This window comes from Orbicella faveolata, unplaced genomic scaffold (genome assembly GCF_042242905.1).
Source record: "Orbicella faveolata isolate gen_17 unplaced genomic scaffold, um_ofav_v1 contig_27, whole genome shotgun sequence".
In the NCBI taxonomy this organism is placed as follows: Eukaryota; Metazoa; Cnidaria; class Anthozoa; order Scleractinia; family Merulinidae; genus Orbicella; species Orbicella faveolata.
In genome coordinates this window covers 6936522-6954907 of record NW_028301555.1, presented here as the reverse complement: position 1 = coordinate 6954907, position 18386 = coordinate 6936522, and the positions used below count along the sequence as shown (strand labels likewise).

The 18386-nt window shown below is 37.1% G+C and overlaps 2 protein-coding genes across 2 annotated transcripts; one reads left to right on the top strand and one right to left on the bottom strand.

Annotated features, from left to right (window-relative positions):
• The first annotated feature begins 13 nt into the window (after positions 1 to 13).
• Positions 14 to 6248, top strand: LOC110049508 (ubiquitin-conjugating enzyme E2 G2-like). The gene is made up of 7 exons (XM_089297024.1): positions 14 to 168; positions 1609 to 1644; positions 2384 to 2429; positions 2766 to 2884; positions 4248 to 4388; positions 5022 to 5059; positions 6055 to 6248. Exons 1-7 carry the CDS (start codon positions 126 to 128, stop codon positions 6127 to 6129), a joined length of 498 nt encoding a protein of 165 aa, XP_089153150.1. The 5' UTR covers positions 14 to 125; the 3' UTR covers positions 6130 to 6248.
• A 1058-nt stretch (positions 6249 to 7306) lies between these two features.
• LOC110049487 (beta-1,4-galactosyltransferase 1-like) lies at positions 7307 to 18174 on the bottom strand. Its single transcript, XM_089297022.1, has 7 exons — positions 17474 to 18174; positions 14626 to 14756; positions 14385 to 14501; positions 12762 to 12949; positions 11629 to 11751; positions 10902 to 11003; positions 7307 to 9760 (listed from the first exon to the last, which is right to left on the bottom strand). Exons 1-7 carry the CDS (start codon positions 17967 to 17969, stop codon positions 9616 to 9618), a joined length of 1302 nt encoding a protein of 433 aa, XP_089153148.1. The 5' UTR covers positions 17970 to 18174; the 3' UTR covers positions 7307 to 9615.
• Positions 18175 to 18386: the final 212 nt, after the last annotated feature.

Sequence of the window (18386 nt, the reverse complement as noted above, 5' to 3'; positions counted from 1 at the left end):
GGTATACAGCGGGCCCTTAACTTACACAAGAGGCAAACAGGGAGACACAAGTAGAGATGGAAGTGAACTTGTAGGAAGCTTTTCAAATACCGTTTCCTCGTTTTGGAAAATAAGCCCGCGCAAAAATGGCAGGAGCAGCACTGAAGAGGCTCATGGCCGAGTATAAACGTAAGAAAGTAACAGAAAAACAAGTTTAACCTCCTATTTCAGCCTTTATTTAAAATTATTTTGTATTTAACCGGATTTAAGCTCACTTCGAGCTAAATTAACAGTACAACCCTACTTGGTGTAGACCCAGGGGCGGAGGTGGGGTGGCTACTCCCTTACATGGGAGGTATGTGCAGCCCCAAAGGGTATGGTTTTTCAGCCGTTTTGGTCATAAATAGGGTATAGATTTGGCCATTTTGATCTTTAACAGGGTATGGTTAATTTGTATGTATGTATGGTTTTTGTGCTCTAGTCTTGAATTATATTGGGTAAGCTTAATATATGTTTTTTTTATCATTATTATTTTTTTATTTTTGGTCTTTTATTTACATCACTTTGAATTACAAGCTACTTAGGCCACTACAACGGTATGCTACTTACAATACAAACACTTACAGTCCTTACTTACAATGTGCGATACTTAAGCTTATGCTACTAAACAAGAAGAAGTTACTTTTTCATCATTAACGATAGAACCATTAACAAAAGCCACAAAAGCCCTTTAAAAATTATGTTTAGGGCAACTGTATCAGCCACAATGGTCATAAATAGGGTATCAAATTTTTGGTCTGGTCATAAATGAGGTAGGGAAAATTGCATATTTTGCTCATAAATAGGGTAAGGGTTTGGGAAGCCAAATTGTTCACCCCCCGGGTGGTGTAGAGGACACAGCTGACGTAAACACAACAGAACAAAAGGAAAAGAGAACAAGGAAAACAATGAAAACAATAGGTTTATGGGGCGGTGTTCTATTGTGACATGTCCTGTGTCTTCTATAGCAAAAGGAAGCCCATATTTGTCCCTTATTTAATTTGCCTAGGTCACATTTTTCTACCAGGTGGAAAATCTTCCATGGACGCTTCATATATTGAGCATGCATGTACATGTGTATAAGTAGGAAATGTAATTTGGCTTGGTAATGGCTTGCATGATAATTTTACCTTCTAATCTTTTATACTAAACCAAGATAACAGTATTTTATCAGTTATGAGTCTTAATTGAAATACTCACCCACTTCAGTTGATAACTAATTTGGCAAGCAACATTTTGTGAAGCTGATTATTTGTTTCACGTTGGTGACAATTGCTTCTGGATATTAACTGATACTAGTAATTAATGCTCACTAGTCTTGCTATCAGTGTCTGCTTGTGATATGAAGGGTAATTAACTGCCATCAGGCACACTTTTTCCTTTCCTTTTTGCTTGCAAAAACAAAGTAACGTAAGGGATCAAAGGTTACAATAGAATACGCTGCAAATTGCGATACAGCACAATACAGTACTGTATGATATAATACAGTGTTACAGCATGTGTATTTACATACAACCTTTTAAGCTGAATACTGAAGTTCTAGATCTGTGTACATGTAAATTCTGATATTTATTTCTTTTTGTGTTAAAGAACTGACCCAGAATCCTCCTGAAGGTATTGTAGCAGGTTTGTCATAAATCCAGCTGTGTTTCTCTGTAAATTTTATTATAACTTTTCTGTCACTGTTAAGCAGGGTTAATGAAATCGTCACATGTAACAGAGGCTCCTAGTGCGGGCAGGAAGCAAGCATAAATAGAAAATGTGGGGGATTCATGGGCACCCAGCAAATTGACCAGCTGTGAGGACAATTTTGCCCACCTGGTTTGACCATCCACAGGACAGTTTTTCTTGTGAAGAAGTTCAGTTCAAAATGTTTTGCCCTCTTGTGAAATCAAGTTGCCCTCCAGCTGAAAACATTTACTTATTAATAATAGTTATGAAACCCCTGATTATTGTAGAAGATCACCCACATAACAGAGGCTCTTTCTGTGGACAGGAAAAAACATGAATAGAAAATCAAATATATTTACTAATAGTAATAATGTGTATAAGTAAATCTTCCAAAAGGACATATTCAATTTTTCTTTCCGTACATTAATTTGATAAGGAATATCATTTTTCAGAATTAAATAATAAAGTGGTACCTTTGTTATTAGAAATAGAACTTTATTGTCCCTTTTTAACTTTCCAGTCTCATAATTGCATGTCTTAAAAACTACAAACTAAATAATGCTTTGTTTTTTCAACATTTTTTGTTTTGCCACCTTTACATTTCTTTTCTGCAAAGAATTTTGTAACTGAGACCATGTTCTATTTCAACAGTAAAGTATCTTGTTACAAGTTAGGTGTGTTTTGCTTGTCTTAGGTCCACTGACTGAAGAAAACTTCTTTGAATGGGAAGCTTTGATATCGTAAGTGTCTAAGTGCAGCTGTTGATCAACAGTTGTTGAGCCAAGTGTCATTGAAAGAAAATTTAATTTAAGATAATAGGTTCAATATATTAACCAAGCAAGAGGACTGTTATGGGATGTTATCAGCCCTAAGGTCTTTACTGCTGAGACCAAGAGCTGGCGTTCTCACAGTAATTATGGTTACCTGTAAGCCGGGTTAATAAGAGAAGTACATGTTGTTGTACGTGGCTTCATCACTGATAAGAGATTTAGAACTTCAGCCAGTCCAAGCATTAGAAAATGTTAGTCAAAGACTGACATAAAACACTATGAATCACCTCCATGTTTGCTTTATAGAGGCCCTGAAGGGACCCCATTTGAAGGGGGTGTATTCACAACAAGACTGGTGTTCCCTCCTGACTATCCTTTGAGTCCTCCAAAAATGAGGTTTGTTGGTGAAATGTTTCATCCTAATGGTAAGTTTTGTTGATCAGCTTGATTGAACCTTTTAAATAGTCAGTTTAATATTGACTAAAGGCTCCTTGACCTTTTCAGAACTTCAAGTTGCAGTTTTAAGTCCAAGTTTGACAATATAAAATATCAAGTTTAAATTAAAATGTTGAGTTTGATTGTATCACATTTATCATCATGAAACTTTTACAACAAAACTTTAAAAAATTGAAATTTCAATTTTAAATTCAGTCTGAACTTGTAACTTGAAAGTTCTCAAAATTCTAACTTAAAATTGAAACTCTGTACATGTAACTCTGTAGTGTAATATTATATTAAAATATTGCAAGCTTTACAAAAGCACAGAAGAGAAAGAATTTTCTTCAAAGCTTCTTGTGTTACCATCCTGTGAAACATAACATCACGTTTGTCTTGAGTACAATGTATTCTTACCCCCCTAGGCCTATAGCATGCCTTGAAACCCCCAAGGGATTCCCTAAGAAAATAACAGGGGTGATCATGGTACTTTTTCTCAGATAATACTCCTCGCTGGTTACAGCTTAGCATGCTACAGTGTACATGCAGTAAAATCTAAAATGACTGCCTTAACAGCACCTTTTAGGGTACTGACCCAGAAATTTGTCGGCGTGACATTACTTGTTAATTACATGTAAACATTATAGGATTTATATGGTACCTCTTAGGGGTGAAAATGAATAATTCGATGAGCCTTGCCCACAATCAAGAAGGGGCTCTTTTCAAAATTTCCTTTGAGTACCCCTCACCTGTCATTAGTATAGCAGAGTCTTCCTTCCCCCCTCCCCCCACTCTTCCTGGTCTTGGTACTTCACTCATGCATATAGCAATTAAAAACACTGTATAAAGCAGTTTTCATTTGAGTGTTGTAAAACTAACACCAAAGTGATCACTCTAGCCAATCACAAAGCCTAAAGGGCATGTACAATCCATCACACCAGTCTTAACTCAAAGTTACACTGTAAGTCAAGCTGACACAAAGCACAGGAACAGGCTTTTAGCCAAATGGGTGTCTAGGTGTCCTGTGGACAGCCACTTATTAAGAAAAATTGTTTTAATCATTTTTCATATGTTGCCTTATAAATTGTCCAGCATTTGATTGAGCAGGCGCGGTAGCATATTTTGGATGCCCACTTTTCAAATCCTGACTAAAAGCCTGTGCACAGGAAAATGTATGCAAGCAAATCATGATTAGTTTTAGTTGTACTTCTGATTGGTTGAAAAAGTGGTGTGATTTTCTTAAACCAATTGTGTTGAGTAGCAGTTGCCAAAACCAATTTTTGACTCTCTAGTGAAAATCACTCTACTAGTGTAGTTACTAACATCATTGTTGTTCTTATTTGTGTTTGTCAGTTTATCCTGATGGTCGAGTGTGTATATCCATCCTGCATGCCCCTGGTGATGACCCCATGGGTTATGAGAGTAGTGCAGAAAGATGGAGTCCTGTCCAGTCTGTAGAAAAAATCCTTTTGTCTGTTGTTAGCATGCTTGCAGGTAACAGTTGTTTTTCTCATCTTATTCAAAGGTTGTCTAGTCAAGGAAAGCATTAGCCTGCAAACGCAGACGTATTTCCGGCTGTCGCTTGTCTCTGCCGAAAATAGCGTCTGCGAACCCGAGCCAGGAAACGATTTCTGTGATGTAATGACTTTTGTTTCTCCTTGGCCAATCAGATTCCATGATAGAATGAAACTCGAGTGTTCGTCACAGCAAATACCTTGTGAAGTAGTTCTGGGGCTACTTGAGCTAAACTGTGATTGGCTTAAAATTCCTACATCACAGAAATCATTTCCTGGCTGAGGTTCACAGACATTATTTTTAGCGGAGACAAGTGACAGCCGGAAATAGGTCTGCATTCGCAGGCTAGGAAAGTATGTAAGGGAAGGGTTTTGCATGCTATGCCATTAGCAGAGAAAGACTGCTTGGTGTGAATCAGGCAGTTGCTTGAACTGGGCTTGAGTTTAGTGACCTTTGCTTCAAGCCCACATTCAACTTGACTAAATGTTTCAAATTGCTCTACTATACAATCATGTGCATTTGCATGTATTTGGATCACACTTCTCAGTAACCCCATTTTGAAAATGATGTTTTGCTTGCCCTATACGTAACTTTTGTCTCTGTTTTATGCAGAACCAAATGATGAAAGTGGTGCAAATGTAGATGCTTCAGTGAGTATTACATGAAAAGCTGTTCATTCACTAATCTCAGATTTCAATTATTTTTTAGAACAATATTTTGTTTGTTTGTTGCTGGTAATCAAACACTTTTTAATATGCCTCTGGAACTGATATGCCGTGCTGTCAGTCTATCATCTTTCCTACCGTTAAATTTGGTATATGTATATTGAACCCCACATGCCATACCCCACGGAAGTCACTGAGGGCCTAACCCATAACACATGTTGCGGGTGAACTTGCCTGTCATTAAGTCATTTCACTGGTTTAGAACCATTCAAGTTTGTTACATGATCTATGAAGATCAATGCAACAGGTGACTGAAAACTCACTTGGCAGCCCAGCTACCCTGCTGAATTTCTAACCCCTTCTGTCTGTTCGCAGCATGTTTTTGTATGGGTATCTCAGATAGATCATGATTTTATATTATTTTTTTTATGGCTACCAGACCTTCCTCTAGTTACCTTTCATTCACATCACTGTTTTAACCAGAGTGAACTGATATTCCCAGGTTAGGATACATAATATCTTGAATGTGAATGTCAAACTACGCCACCAAAAATAATCAAACACCGTGCTGTGTAGTATTATTTCAGGATGACCATACAAGTCACTTGCTTCAACCATTATCACCATATTATACCAAACTAGTAAGGGTACTGTAATACATACATGTAATTTCGGTTAAGTATGTGTCTTGCACAGGAAGGAAATAGACCATATTGGTATTCTCAGTATTGGGCTGAAACTAGGCTAATGTGGGAAGTCTTTTCAAATTGCAAATGGCATTCCCCCACGTGAGCCTCCAGCTCCGTTGCAAGTTAGTTCCAGTCCAGTACGGAGAATACCAATATGGTCTGTTAACATGTAACTGAAGTTCACTTACAAGATTCAAAATGTGTGCCTTTGATTTTGATTTTTTTTAATCCATTGACTATTAATAATCTCGCGGGTACTCAAACTAATTTCATGTTCTTTTTCTCCTTTAGAAAATGTGGAGAGAAAATCGAGAGAAGTTTAATGAAATAGCAAACCAGATTGTAAGGAAATCATTAGGTCTCTGATACATGTATTGATGTGAAAAAGTATTTCACCTCCCAATGCTACAATTACATGTCCTTAGTGTAACTTAGAAATTTTAAAGTACAAGATTAAATTATGTTCAGTTTTCGTTTTCCACTAAGATCATTTATTTTTATGAAATTGGTTTGAGGGAGAGTGTCTCACTTTTGAATCTGTAGAATGTCAGACTTCAACTGAAAGCCATCTCCCTCCCTATGCAGACAGAATCATGTGGTCTTGGCCACACAAAAGTACTTTATCTGGCTAACTTGGTGTTAGGAAATAAATGTGCAATTTCCACAACACTACATACATTAGTTAGAAGTAATAAATCTAATTTATGTACACCATAATAAATGCAAATGGGACATCACTCCAGTTCTACTTATTATAACTGGATTTCTCCTGGTACGTAAAATATTAAAGCAAATAAACATACTAATATTATCCATTTTGGTAACGACCAATGAGTGGGTATTGTTCATAAGAAGACAGTATTGTTAAGTGTACATTCAGTGCAAGTCCTTTATCCTGTAACCAGGCCTCCTTTTGGGAGGCGTCGTGGCTCGAGGTTAATGTGCTTGACTCCAGTGTGAGCGGTCCAGGTTCAAGCCCTCGCTGGGGACATTGTGTTGTGTTCTTGGGCAAGGCAATCTACTCTGACAGTGCCTCTCTCAACCCTGGTGTATAATTGGGTACTGGCTGCCAAATTTAATGCTGGGGGGTAACCCTACAATGGTCTAGCATCCCATCCAGGGGGGAGTAGAAATACTCCTGGTTGCTTCATGCTACTGAAATGGGGACAAACTCTGGCCTGATGGGCCACTTGGCTCGTATGCAGACTTTACCCCCTTTACAGGCCACCTCTGAGTCACATGCAACAGTGATTAGGCAAGCAAAGCAATCTGGCAGGGAGGAGTTTGGTGAGGTTTGCCCCTTTTAGGCTACAGGTCCTTAAGAGTGACCTGTCTGTGATTTTAACAATATTAATTTTAATGATTTCTCAAAGTAAACTTAAATAATATTGTATATGATATTCAGCATGCCTGGGCAAATTTGTTTTCTCTAAATTTAATGCACTCTTTGGACAAAATAGAATTTTGCTGATGGGCTGAGTACATGTCATTAAAGTTTGCATATTGTTTGCAACATTTAGTAAATGCACAAGAACAAAACAAATCCTACAATGTCCTCTTTAATGATGCCAGCTCTTCTTTCATGAAAAACAAGTAAACTTTTACAGTATTAGTATTACTGCTGTCAGCTGGATCTATTAAACTTCTTGTACGTTTTGAAGTGGGCTTCCTGTGATCCCATTTGTTAGGTGCTTTAAAAATATTTTTTACTTTGCAGATAAAAAATACATTTTCCAGCACATGTTAACTGGGATACTGCTATTTTTATTCTGCGGTAGAGAGATGCTAGATATGAACAAATTAATTTACATGTGATATTTAAAATAGTAATAACGGGTTTTTAGAGAAGGGTATTTGTTACAGGTATTTTTTTAGAGAAGGGTATTAGACTAAAGCTCCGCAGTACTTGAAGTGTACTTGTAGTGTACTCAGACTGATGGGTAACCAAACTTTCGCTAACGTCATTGTTAACTGGACCAGTAAAATAATAGCTTTCTAACAGAACTAATAAATAATAGCTAAAAAATGTACCTGTCATTTCGCTCTAGTTATAAAACTCTTCAGTAGGCAATGTTTTGTCCAACTAGTAGTCTTGCATTTTGTTGTAACAAAAGTTGCATCAAAATGTGTGGCATGTTACAATAAATTGTAAAAATTTTATTTAAGTGTACTGCAGTTGTACAGAATTACAAGATGACATGCCTGGAAAATTGGCTAGGGTAACAGTCAAGATATGTATCTTATTAGCCAAGCATGAGACCATACTGGAAGAATATCAGTGCAGTGACATCCATACAAAAAAGACCGAGGGCTGATATTCTCCCTGATGGTCTCGAGCAAGCTTGTTAATTAATAAGAGAGTTATTACAGACTCAAACTAACTGAAAATCTTCAAGAGAGATCTTGCAGGATCACTTAGAACAGTGCCCGGTCCAATGCTTCGAGAACCCTAGACTGGTAATAGATTTTAGTTATTGGCCCTCTGAACTAACTTAGTCGTGTAAAAAATGCAATGAATAGCACAGTTAAGAATCAATGAGTCGGAGAAAAATGTCAGTGCGCCCCACTATTAACAGAAAATCTCTTGCAGTTGGCAAGTATGGGAGAACCTGAGCACAGACACACTTGTGTTTACATGAGGCTTGGTGTAAACATGTGACTTGTGCATAATTCTCTAGCTAGGTCACAAGTATCATTCCATGTTTACATACCCTCATACAATCACACACTAGCCCTCTATTTTATTATTTTATGCTTGAACCTGCCACACAGTGAATATCCCTGTCTGGGAATATTTTCCTAACAGAATTACAGAATTATAAAGCAAATAGGAGGGCATGTCATCACACAAATTATAATCACATGCTTGACAGGTCCTGTCATAATTTATTTTATGACAAATGCGATCTCTTAAGGGCTACACTACTCACTATTGATTCTGTTGTGGATAGTGAGTAGCTTAGTAGTGAGCGGTTGACAAAATGGCAGCTGCCTCGTGTTTTCGCAGTGTTTGAATTGGATTTTGATAATTTACTAGTCAAGTTTTGAATGACTAGTAGTTTTATGCTAAAACAAAAATATTTATTTAATAGATTATTCACACTCGATTTCTATGCATGATAGTTGACTTGAGCTGAATCCTCATCAACTCTCACCTGATAGAAATCTTGGGCTCCTAATCTAATTGTTAATATATATTAAGCATATTTTTTACCAAAAATTATATTTATTTGATTGACCAATAGAATTTCTGGGCGTGTAACCTCTTACACTGAGGTTCTTGGGACAAAAAGCATCGATGTAGGAGCGAACAGTATATATGATTAATGAAGTAATGAAGTATGATTAATGAAGTACATGTATATGAAAAACTACATGGTGTTCAAAAGGCCAAAGTTTTTTCTTGATGACCGCTGGGATACTTATATCCTATTTAATGACAAACTTTGTGCAATGTACAGACAGTGCTATGAGCAATCCAACATTGCAACATAAGGGTGCATTTCTTTGGGAAAATCCAAGTTTGAATTCTTAAATCCAAAACAGATTTTGCATTTCTTTACTAAACAGATTAATTCAAGATCAGCTGGATCGTGGTGCATCAAAGGAACTGGTGAATCCTTGCCCAGGGTGGATTTTTCAGTTCCTTTGATGCACCCTGATCTGACTGATCTTGAATTAATCTGTTTAGTATAGGAGCACAAAATCTATTTTTCAATTTACGAATCCAGTCTTGGATTTTCACAAAGAAATGCTCCCAAAATTTCAATTATTTTTAAATAGACTTGTAAAATGTTTCTTTTAGTTTGACATCAAAATGTTCCTTGTGTTTATGTTGGAATTTAAAAAACCCTAACGCCTTTTGGGCATCGCCTTCTTAACATCGACTGAGATGAGGGTGTATAGTCGATGTTCTGTAATTTTAACCACAGTATATACGAGAGAGTTGAGTCCGTCACTGCTCATCCGTTGTGCAGAGTCCCTTAGTTTGGCAAACCTGTGAAATGAGAATCATCTTTTAGAAGAAATGTTTAGGGCATATTTATGTTCTCGATATTAGACTGGAGCTAGCTTGCATTAGAGCCTCATGCGGGGAAATGTCATTTAAAAGAGATTTATGTCATTTACACTGCATTAGCCTTAGTTACGTGTTAGTTCCATTCCCATACCGAGAATACAAAGATGGTCTATTGCTGCTGTAAAAAGAACTGGTATCAAAATAACCAGAACTTGGTCAGCTGCAAAATGTTCAACCATCACTTCTCCAACTTCTTGATCGTTGAAGAAAAGAAAACGGAAAAGAAAAAAGTATGATAGCATTCAGAACTGTGTCCATGACATTAGCACTTTTCTCTATTTTCACATTGGGTTTAGTTTCAAGTGGGAAGATCTCTCAATCACCTAAGAGATGCTTTATCACTTTTCCAAATCCATGGAAAGTACTATAATTTCAACTCTATCCTCATATTTGAAAATGGGATGAGGCACTGTCTCTTGTGTTTGATACGTTACTAACATGAAAAGGCAACTCAAAAGGGGTAGCTTGCAGGTATTTTTGGAAACAAGGATGAATATTACAATATCATAACAGTTTCTTTCTAACCATGGGTAGGTTGGTAATATTGCACTGTCAAGAGCAGTATTGGTCAACTGCTTACTTATAATATTTCCTTCTATTTGCTACACGAACACAATGTCATAAGAACAATCTACACTGGAGATCACTTATAACAACCTTTTCAGATACATACAAGACTATTCAGGGGTTAAAAGAAAATACAATACAAAAAAAAAACACACCCTGAAAGGGAGTTTAAAGATGCAGACCCTACATATGTAAAAAAAAACTATAAAATGAAATATGTATTAATTAACAGCTAATGCTAAGTTCCCGTTGCAAATAATATACAAAGACAAATAATTGCTCAAAGTTTAAAAATTTAGATTATAAAATATGTAAAAACGATTTTAGAGCTCTCTTAAAAAGATTCGGGTAACCAGCCTCTAAAACATTTGCAAGCAAATGGTTCCACTCGCGGGCAATATTGTCAAATCGAACGGAGAAAGAATATTTAAAGCAGTAGCAATTGCAACACTTGAAATCTGCCCTCCTGTACATGAAGGAAGCATCGACTTACCGATCTGGATCAGGCTTGCTACTGTGATGAAACATCTTGATCATTTTATACCTTCCTAATTGCATTGATGGTCGTGTTAGCTTGAGCTGCTTTGCAGATATTCTATAACAACAGTTGACAGATCAAAGTCAGCAAACAAGGTCATTATCTATGCTTCCCCTTTTTGCACCACAGTGGGTGCAGCATGCGTACGGAAAATGTATGAAGATGACCACTCACTGCACGCAAGAAAATATTTCTTCGGCAAAGCAAAAGTTAACTTCGCTCACAACATGAGCATGCATCACTGGATAACAATGCCTGATTAATATTGAGTTTGATAGCACAGCTTTGCTAGCGTAAATTATAATTTACTAATAGTGACTGAGTTAGTTTGAATCAGGAGGGAAAATCGTTACTTATATTTAGCAATTTTACTCTGTTTACGTAGCCTCATCTAAACACGAGGGAAGTTGTGAGAATTCAAGACAGTTATGCAAACCTGAGATGCAGTCAAGGGTTTGCTTAACTTTCAAGAATTCTCCCAACCTCCTGAGTGTGCGCAAATCTAAAACGTCCCAACCATGTTTACATACTCTCAACTAAATACACCTACAGGTATCAACCAATGAGAGTGTGCGTAGTATCTCATTTATTTAATAAAACATAATTATAGAGTTTGTTAATCATATGCATTCAACCAATGAGAATAGAATTAAGAAACAGGAAGCAAAATTTATACAATTACCTGTTAAAAAGATCATCGTCTTCACCTCCCCATCCCCAAAACTTGTTTGAAAATCCGTTTATAAGTTCAAAGTGTTCCCTTAAAAATGAACCAGCTCCTCCAAAGATATTTGTGTAGGGCAAACTGAAGAAATGAAATTATAAGAAAATTAATACAATAATATATTGTAACCACATATTTTAATGCTTGTAAGCACAGAAGGAATGTCCCCTGTAAGGGATCATGGGGGAGAGGGGAAGGGGAGTGGAGCTCCTTCATCCCTCTCTCTAAGTAAAAATTTCTTCTACATGTTAAGGTGGTGACAGAGATGAGGCACAACCAGAGGGCAGAAGTGCAGACCAGTATGATCAAGACAATCTAGTGAGACTCAAACCAACTTAGTTGGAAGCAAAATACTAATTCCACTTATGACTCCATTGCTTAAGAGCTTATTTGGTGTCACAAGCAGAAATTTCTAGCATAGTGATTGGTTGGTTAGATTCCACTTCTTTTTCCAACTCCAATAATGTAATTGTCACAGACTGAATCATAAGGAAAAGGACTCGTAAGGTGAATCAGAAGAAAACTGAAAATTTCTGATTCTTCCGATTCCGATTCTGTCATGCTTATGACTCCATCTAGGACTCTGATTTTTAAATTTTCTCTCAGTCCTAAGTCCTCTTACTATTCCAACTGCAAATATGACTTTGTCTCCTTTGCTAGTGAATGCCCTTAACTGAATTGTTGACTCTTTCACTGATGAGCAATTAGTGATCATGGCTAGCCAAAAGTCCTTTCCAGGACAAAAGGGATTACAGTCAAACCTCTCTACAATGGCTAACTTGGGGAGAGATGAAAGTAGCTGTTTTAGAGAGGTGGCCATTATGAGGAGGTAGAGGTGTAATATGACTACTTTTTTTTCGGGGGTACAACATTTGTATCTTTAAAAAATGCTTTACTGTATCATTGAAATACCTAAGACAAGAAAAAAGAAACCGAACAGAAGCAGGCCAACGATGTGCAGTATGTATCAAGTTTCATGATGGTTTACAATATAAAATGGGGTTTTGTACACCATTCATCAGTCGTTGATTAACTGAATTTTAAATGAATTTCTTTCATTCAGAAAAGATATCATTTGGTCCAATACTTACTGATAATTAAATTTATCCACCGCTACAGACAGATGTCTGGGCGACGTTGGACAGCTGTATTCATTACGATCATCTTCTGGTATCAAGTCCACATCATGAAATATAAAACACTCGTACTGGTCAAACTTGAGCGCTTCTTTAAAGCCAATGTTAAACAGCAGGGCACGGTTAAAGATAGTATCTCCTGTCTGTTGAAAGAAATATCAGACAGTACTAGTTTTGCATTTTACAATAAATTATGATGAGTAATTATATATAGTAATTGGACTGAATGGAGCACAATTCAGGGAATAATCACGCATTGCCAAGGAATCTCAAACTTGGTAGAGCGCAAAGCGCGAGGCTGAATTGAAATTGAAAGCATTTGATTAGTAATTATAATTATAGTAACTGGACCAAGTGAAGTACAATTCAGGGAGTAATCATGCAAGTAATTTCAAAATCGGACGAGCGTGAGGCCGATTTGAAATTACAAGCATGATTACTCCCTGAATTGTATGACACAAGGAATTAGGAATGCGGAGAATCAATCAGGATCAAGAACTTTGTTATAGGATTAGCGCAGTAACTCTCAGTGAGAACCTAATAGGGGACTTAAGATTTGAGTATGGGTACACGATCAATTATGAGTATGACTTTTCAAATTTAGGTAGCAGGCTAAACATCATGTCACATACATGTACATGTACCCATCTCATCCCATGAGTAACCCCAGCTACCTGAAACAAACATGAAGAGCGAGGGCTCTGGACATGACACTGATTTGAAATTTGAAAATCACACTCGGACTCAATCTCCTACTTGAAGTCCAATCTAAAGGCCCCCCAATATTAATATTACACCACGCACACGGGTTAGAACGATAGTTTTGAAAGTCATCACCATTAAAACATGTTGGGGATCTCCCAGCATGGCTGAGTGGTTAGGGCGCCAGATCTAAAATCTGGAGGTCGAGGGTTCAAGTACCTCTCTGAACACTAAGCTGGAGTTGTTTCTTGGTAAATGTAGACCCCAGTTCAACTCATCAGTCATGCTTGTAAATAGCCAACTGGTCTGCCTCCCACCAGTTTGGATTTTTAAGCCTGTTATGTTTATTTGCAATATCAATTATTTTGTTTCTTTCAGTTTACGTGGCATGCCTGAAAACTAGCTAGCTGTAGCTAAGTGCATTGACCATTATAAACGTTCAGCATTTAACAACATTTTCCCCTCATACTCTGACAAATAACAGTCTTTCAAACTGATGTCTACAAGCCAGATAGACTGATAATCCATCAGACATGTAATACATGTACATGTAGCTCTCTTACAGTTTACCCATATTCATTCATTCATTCTGTTTATTTTGCCTTTTTACTTAAAGTACAGTATTTATAAATATTTTAATGTGAGGCGAGGTGACCTCTAGAAACCGTCAGGCTTTTAGTTGAGGCCACCTCGTACGTAACAGTACGGTTACATAAATAGTGCAACAGTGTGTGGCTTTGCCAGTTCAGTAACTATTTTACTAAAAACTCTTGCAGTCTTAAAATTGTGAAAACTTGACAATGAAGTGATTGTAACAGGAAGGGAATTCCAGATCTTTGGACCTTGGTAAAGAATTGAAACGCATATGAAACGCACCTGCTCTACAACCACGATCCTGTAGTCCAGATATTGTCTCTTGAAAATAGGGTGCATATGCCGCAAAAATACTGACAGCTGTTCAAAACGATTGCGATATGGAATTATCAGGACCATCTGTTGGAAAATGAGAAATGAAGTGAAAATAAATTACTTAGTTACAGATAATATGTAAAGATCACAATAAAAATTAATTAATTCTTGGGAGAACAGAAAACTATACATAAATCTAAAACCTCACCTTAACTCTTGCTTTACATTCAGTTGGTTTCCAGCAGCCTCCCTTATCAACCCAACCATTGAATTCACTGGAGAATTGTTTTTCAACATCTTCCATTTTAGGAACACTTGTGTCTACATATAAAGGTCCAACTGAAATAACAAAGATCAAACGATTTCATATCAGAAGTCATTTACTACAGTGTATAAGAGATCATTTTCTTAACCACAATCTCAAACAAAATAGTATGTATTTAAATTTACAATGATTCTATCTAGCAGCCTTGTTGCAATTAACACTCCTTCCCCCCACCCCCTACCACCTCACCCGAGAGAAAAAAAAAAAAAACAAAAAAAAACAGATAGGAAGTGCAATTAATCATTGGATAGCACAATGGATGTCAGATAAAGTAGTCTGGCCAGGTTTATTGCATTGTGTTCTGTAGCAAGTCACACTGGTACCCTGTGATGGAATGCAATCCTAGCCAAGAGGGTTTGGGACACTTCCCTTTGTTCTCGAAAGAAAAGGAGGGAAAATTTCCTAAGCAATGTTCTTTGACTGTAGAATACTATGACTCCTGACACAGAACACTATCCAGGGGGAGGGGAAAATTGAAATGCTGTTATATTTTGGCCAGGATTGTAACACCCCACCCAAAGAGAGGGGAGGCGGGAGTGGAAATACTCCTAAATGTAAACTGAGAAAAGCTCCCGCAAAATGCTACACAATGACCTGCTATTAAACAACAAATGTTTTACTCGACAATTCTCTCATGCTTCCATCCTTTCACTGCCTGCTTTGTAACACAACAAAGTGCCAGTTACACTCTTTAAATTTACTTTTTATATTTTCCTAACTAACTGCCCCAAGGAAAGACTGCATCTGTAGCTGTGATGATAGAATGTACATGAATTCTTATTTCAGTTGAATTATTTCAATTATCGTATGTTGAATAGGAATAAATTCAAGAAGAAGATCTGTTAGATCTTATAACCGCGCTTTTAAAATTTAACTGTTTCCTTAGCACTACAGTCGCAACGCAGTGCTCATTCCAAAGTAATCCTTGATGATTCATTGATTACTGTAGACACCACATCACTTGATCAACACAAACTGTATTATTGCACCATCAGTCGTACTTGTAGCCATTGTGAAATCTCCGATGACGTAATGTTCTTAATCTGGAACTTTCTTCGGGATATGTATGGGCATGAACGATACGAATGCAACAATAATAACACTATTAAAAGTCACGATTAAATTTAATTGGTTTTTCAATGAGTAAAGGGCTAGCAAAGTAGTCACACGAGTCACATAATTGAAGAATTACGTTATTCACGGCTATCTTTAGTACAGTGGTTATTTCCCTACCAATGACGTAATCTTTGCATGTTCTGAAATGTTCTTTGCTTAGCTTGCAAATATTTAATTTTCCTTCCGATCTATGAACTCGCTGCGATGAAAGAGCCAAAGAATTTACTTCATTTGCCTAAAACCACAATACTAGCAAAACTGCAAATAAATTAACGACTGTCGCTTCTGCCGAAATAAACTTGCAAAGTAAACACGATTTTATTTGTCACGTAGCGAAAGTAAAAGCTGCAATGTCAGCGCATTCCATGGCTGACGTAATACCTTTTTTTTTTAGCGTATTTATTATTTGCCTTCAAATCCAACACTTCGATAAAACCAAAAGAAAATATATTTTACCCACAACAAAGAAAACAATATCCGTAAAATTGTCCATGTATTAATATAATGTTTCAACAGCTTTTGGCAAACAAACATCACACGTTGCGTGACTCGAAATTTGGCCGAGTGGAGGTCTGTGTCTGGTCACCGACAAAAAAAAAAAAACATAATAAACCACAGGTAAACCATGAACCGTGCTCGGCCCATGGCCGTGCGGTTAATTATACACGAATGTGAAAGAAATGTGCTCAGCTGGCCTTGAAATTAACAGTAGACATTTCTAAAGAAATCATTTTGTTCCTATGTAAAACGTACACATCTACAGGCCTCAAAATTCTGAATGACAGCATTGTAAAGTTCTCATTTGTGTCAGTTCGGTTTCTTTAACCAATAGACCACAGGTTTTTATGGTTTATAGGCTGGTAAACCATGTGGGATGTTGGAAGAACATGAAAAGAATTTGTAAATCACGAGCCGCAGGCGAGTGATTTATGAATTCTTCGAGTGTTCTTCCAACATGCCAAGTGGTTTATCATGCCTCTAAACCATAGAAACTTGTGGTCTAGTGCTTTTATATCACGATTCAGAAGACACGTGAAATTTCCATGAGTTTACTGGCACCATAAACCATAGCTGATTGACCAATCAGAGCACATGCATTCATTTGATTATTATATAATTATATATAACATAAGCTTATATCGGCCAAGATTTACAGAGTCCTTTTGAAAACTTCTAGGTAAATCTCAGCACCATTGTGTCAGGATACTATTTATAAAAAATAAGTACCTATGTAAATGGTGTTGAATACGGTATTGTTTGCAAGCTTGAATAGCTTGGGGTGAATTTACAGATTGTATAAATTTTGAAGGCAGTACAACCGAGTCTTTATCCGTTATGAAGCTTTTAGAAGCTTAACAAAAATAAAATTTACCACCTCATCTTCTCTAATCGGGATATTTATTAAGCTTAAACGTACATTACCGCAGAAAATCGCATTTATTTCGATATGCAACAGTAACTGGAAAAATTTCAGGAAAAAGCCGTCTACATGTAGTAGCTATTTTTATTAGTCACTAATCTCTTAAGCAAGCTACTAGAGATACAAGAGAACGTTTGATCGCCATATAATTTCTTGCTAGGTCACTAATAATGTTATATTAAAAGAAGGACTCACCGAGAGAAGATGACTTTTCCGGACACAATTTTTGAGTGATATTGCTTCGCGTGTTAGAAGCTGTTAAAATCGGTTGTCTTACAGTTGACGATGTAGTTGGTTTTATAGCTTCTGCAGACAAGCCATCTGTTGATCCATTCTTCGAGCTGTTGCCAGTACTCTGTAAAGCTGTTTTATCTTCAGGCATTATAGATTTCTTCTCGGTTGGTTGTGAACGTACACTAGGTTCGATGGAATTGACAACGTTGACATTTCTTTCCTTGGATGCGCCCGTGTAAGAGAGATTCGAAGACGACGCCAGGGAATCGTTCGATAACAAAGTTTGTACGTGAAGGTATCTACCCAGATTTCCATTCTTTATCGTAGTAACATACTTTATACCTAGTCTTGTGTATTTTGAAAAACTCACAGAGTAGTAGAACATCACCACGAATGATACTATAGCTACGACAAATGTACAGAGCATAAACTTTTTCAGTCTGCTTAATTCAGCCATTTGTTTCGTCTGGCAGTAAATTAATTATCCTCTTTCACTAACACGCCATCCACAGAAATCAAGCTATCAGTTATATAAAATCACCTCAGGTAAATCGTGCCCGCAAATTGTTTAGAAAACACCATGTCAACTCAAGCTTGAACGCCATTCTTGTGATTTTCTAAACTCCAAAGCTACAACTTGGCACTTTTTCCCATCAAAGCGAGGTCGGCTGAATCATCAGAGCGAGGCTAGTTGACACAAAGTTTGTACGTGTTTGTGGATTATTGCGTGACAAAAGGGGGTGGGGGTGTTGACACCCAACTAAGTTTTATATGAAAAGCCCCCACTCCAACACTCTCATTTACAATTCTTGGCAAAGAAAGTAGACTCACGCATGGAATAACCCCTCGCTCGGCCAGGCCTTGAGGTGCGCCA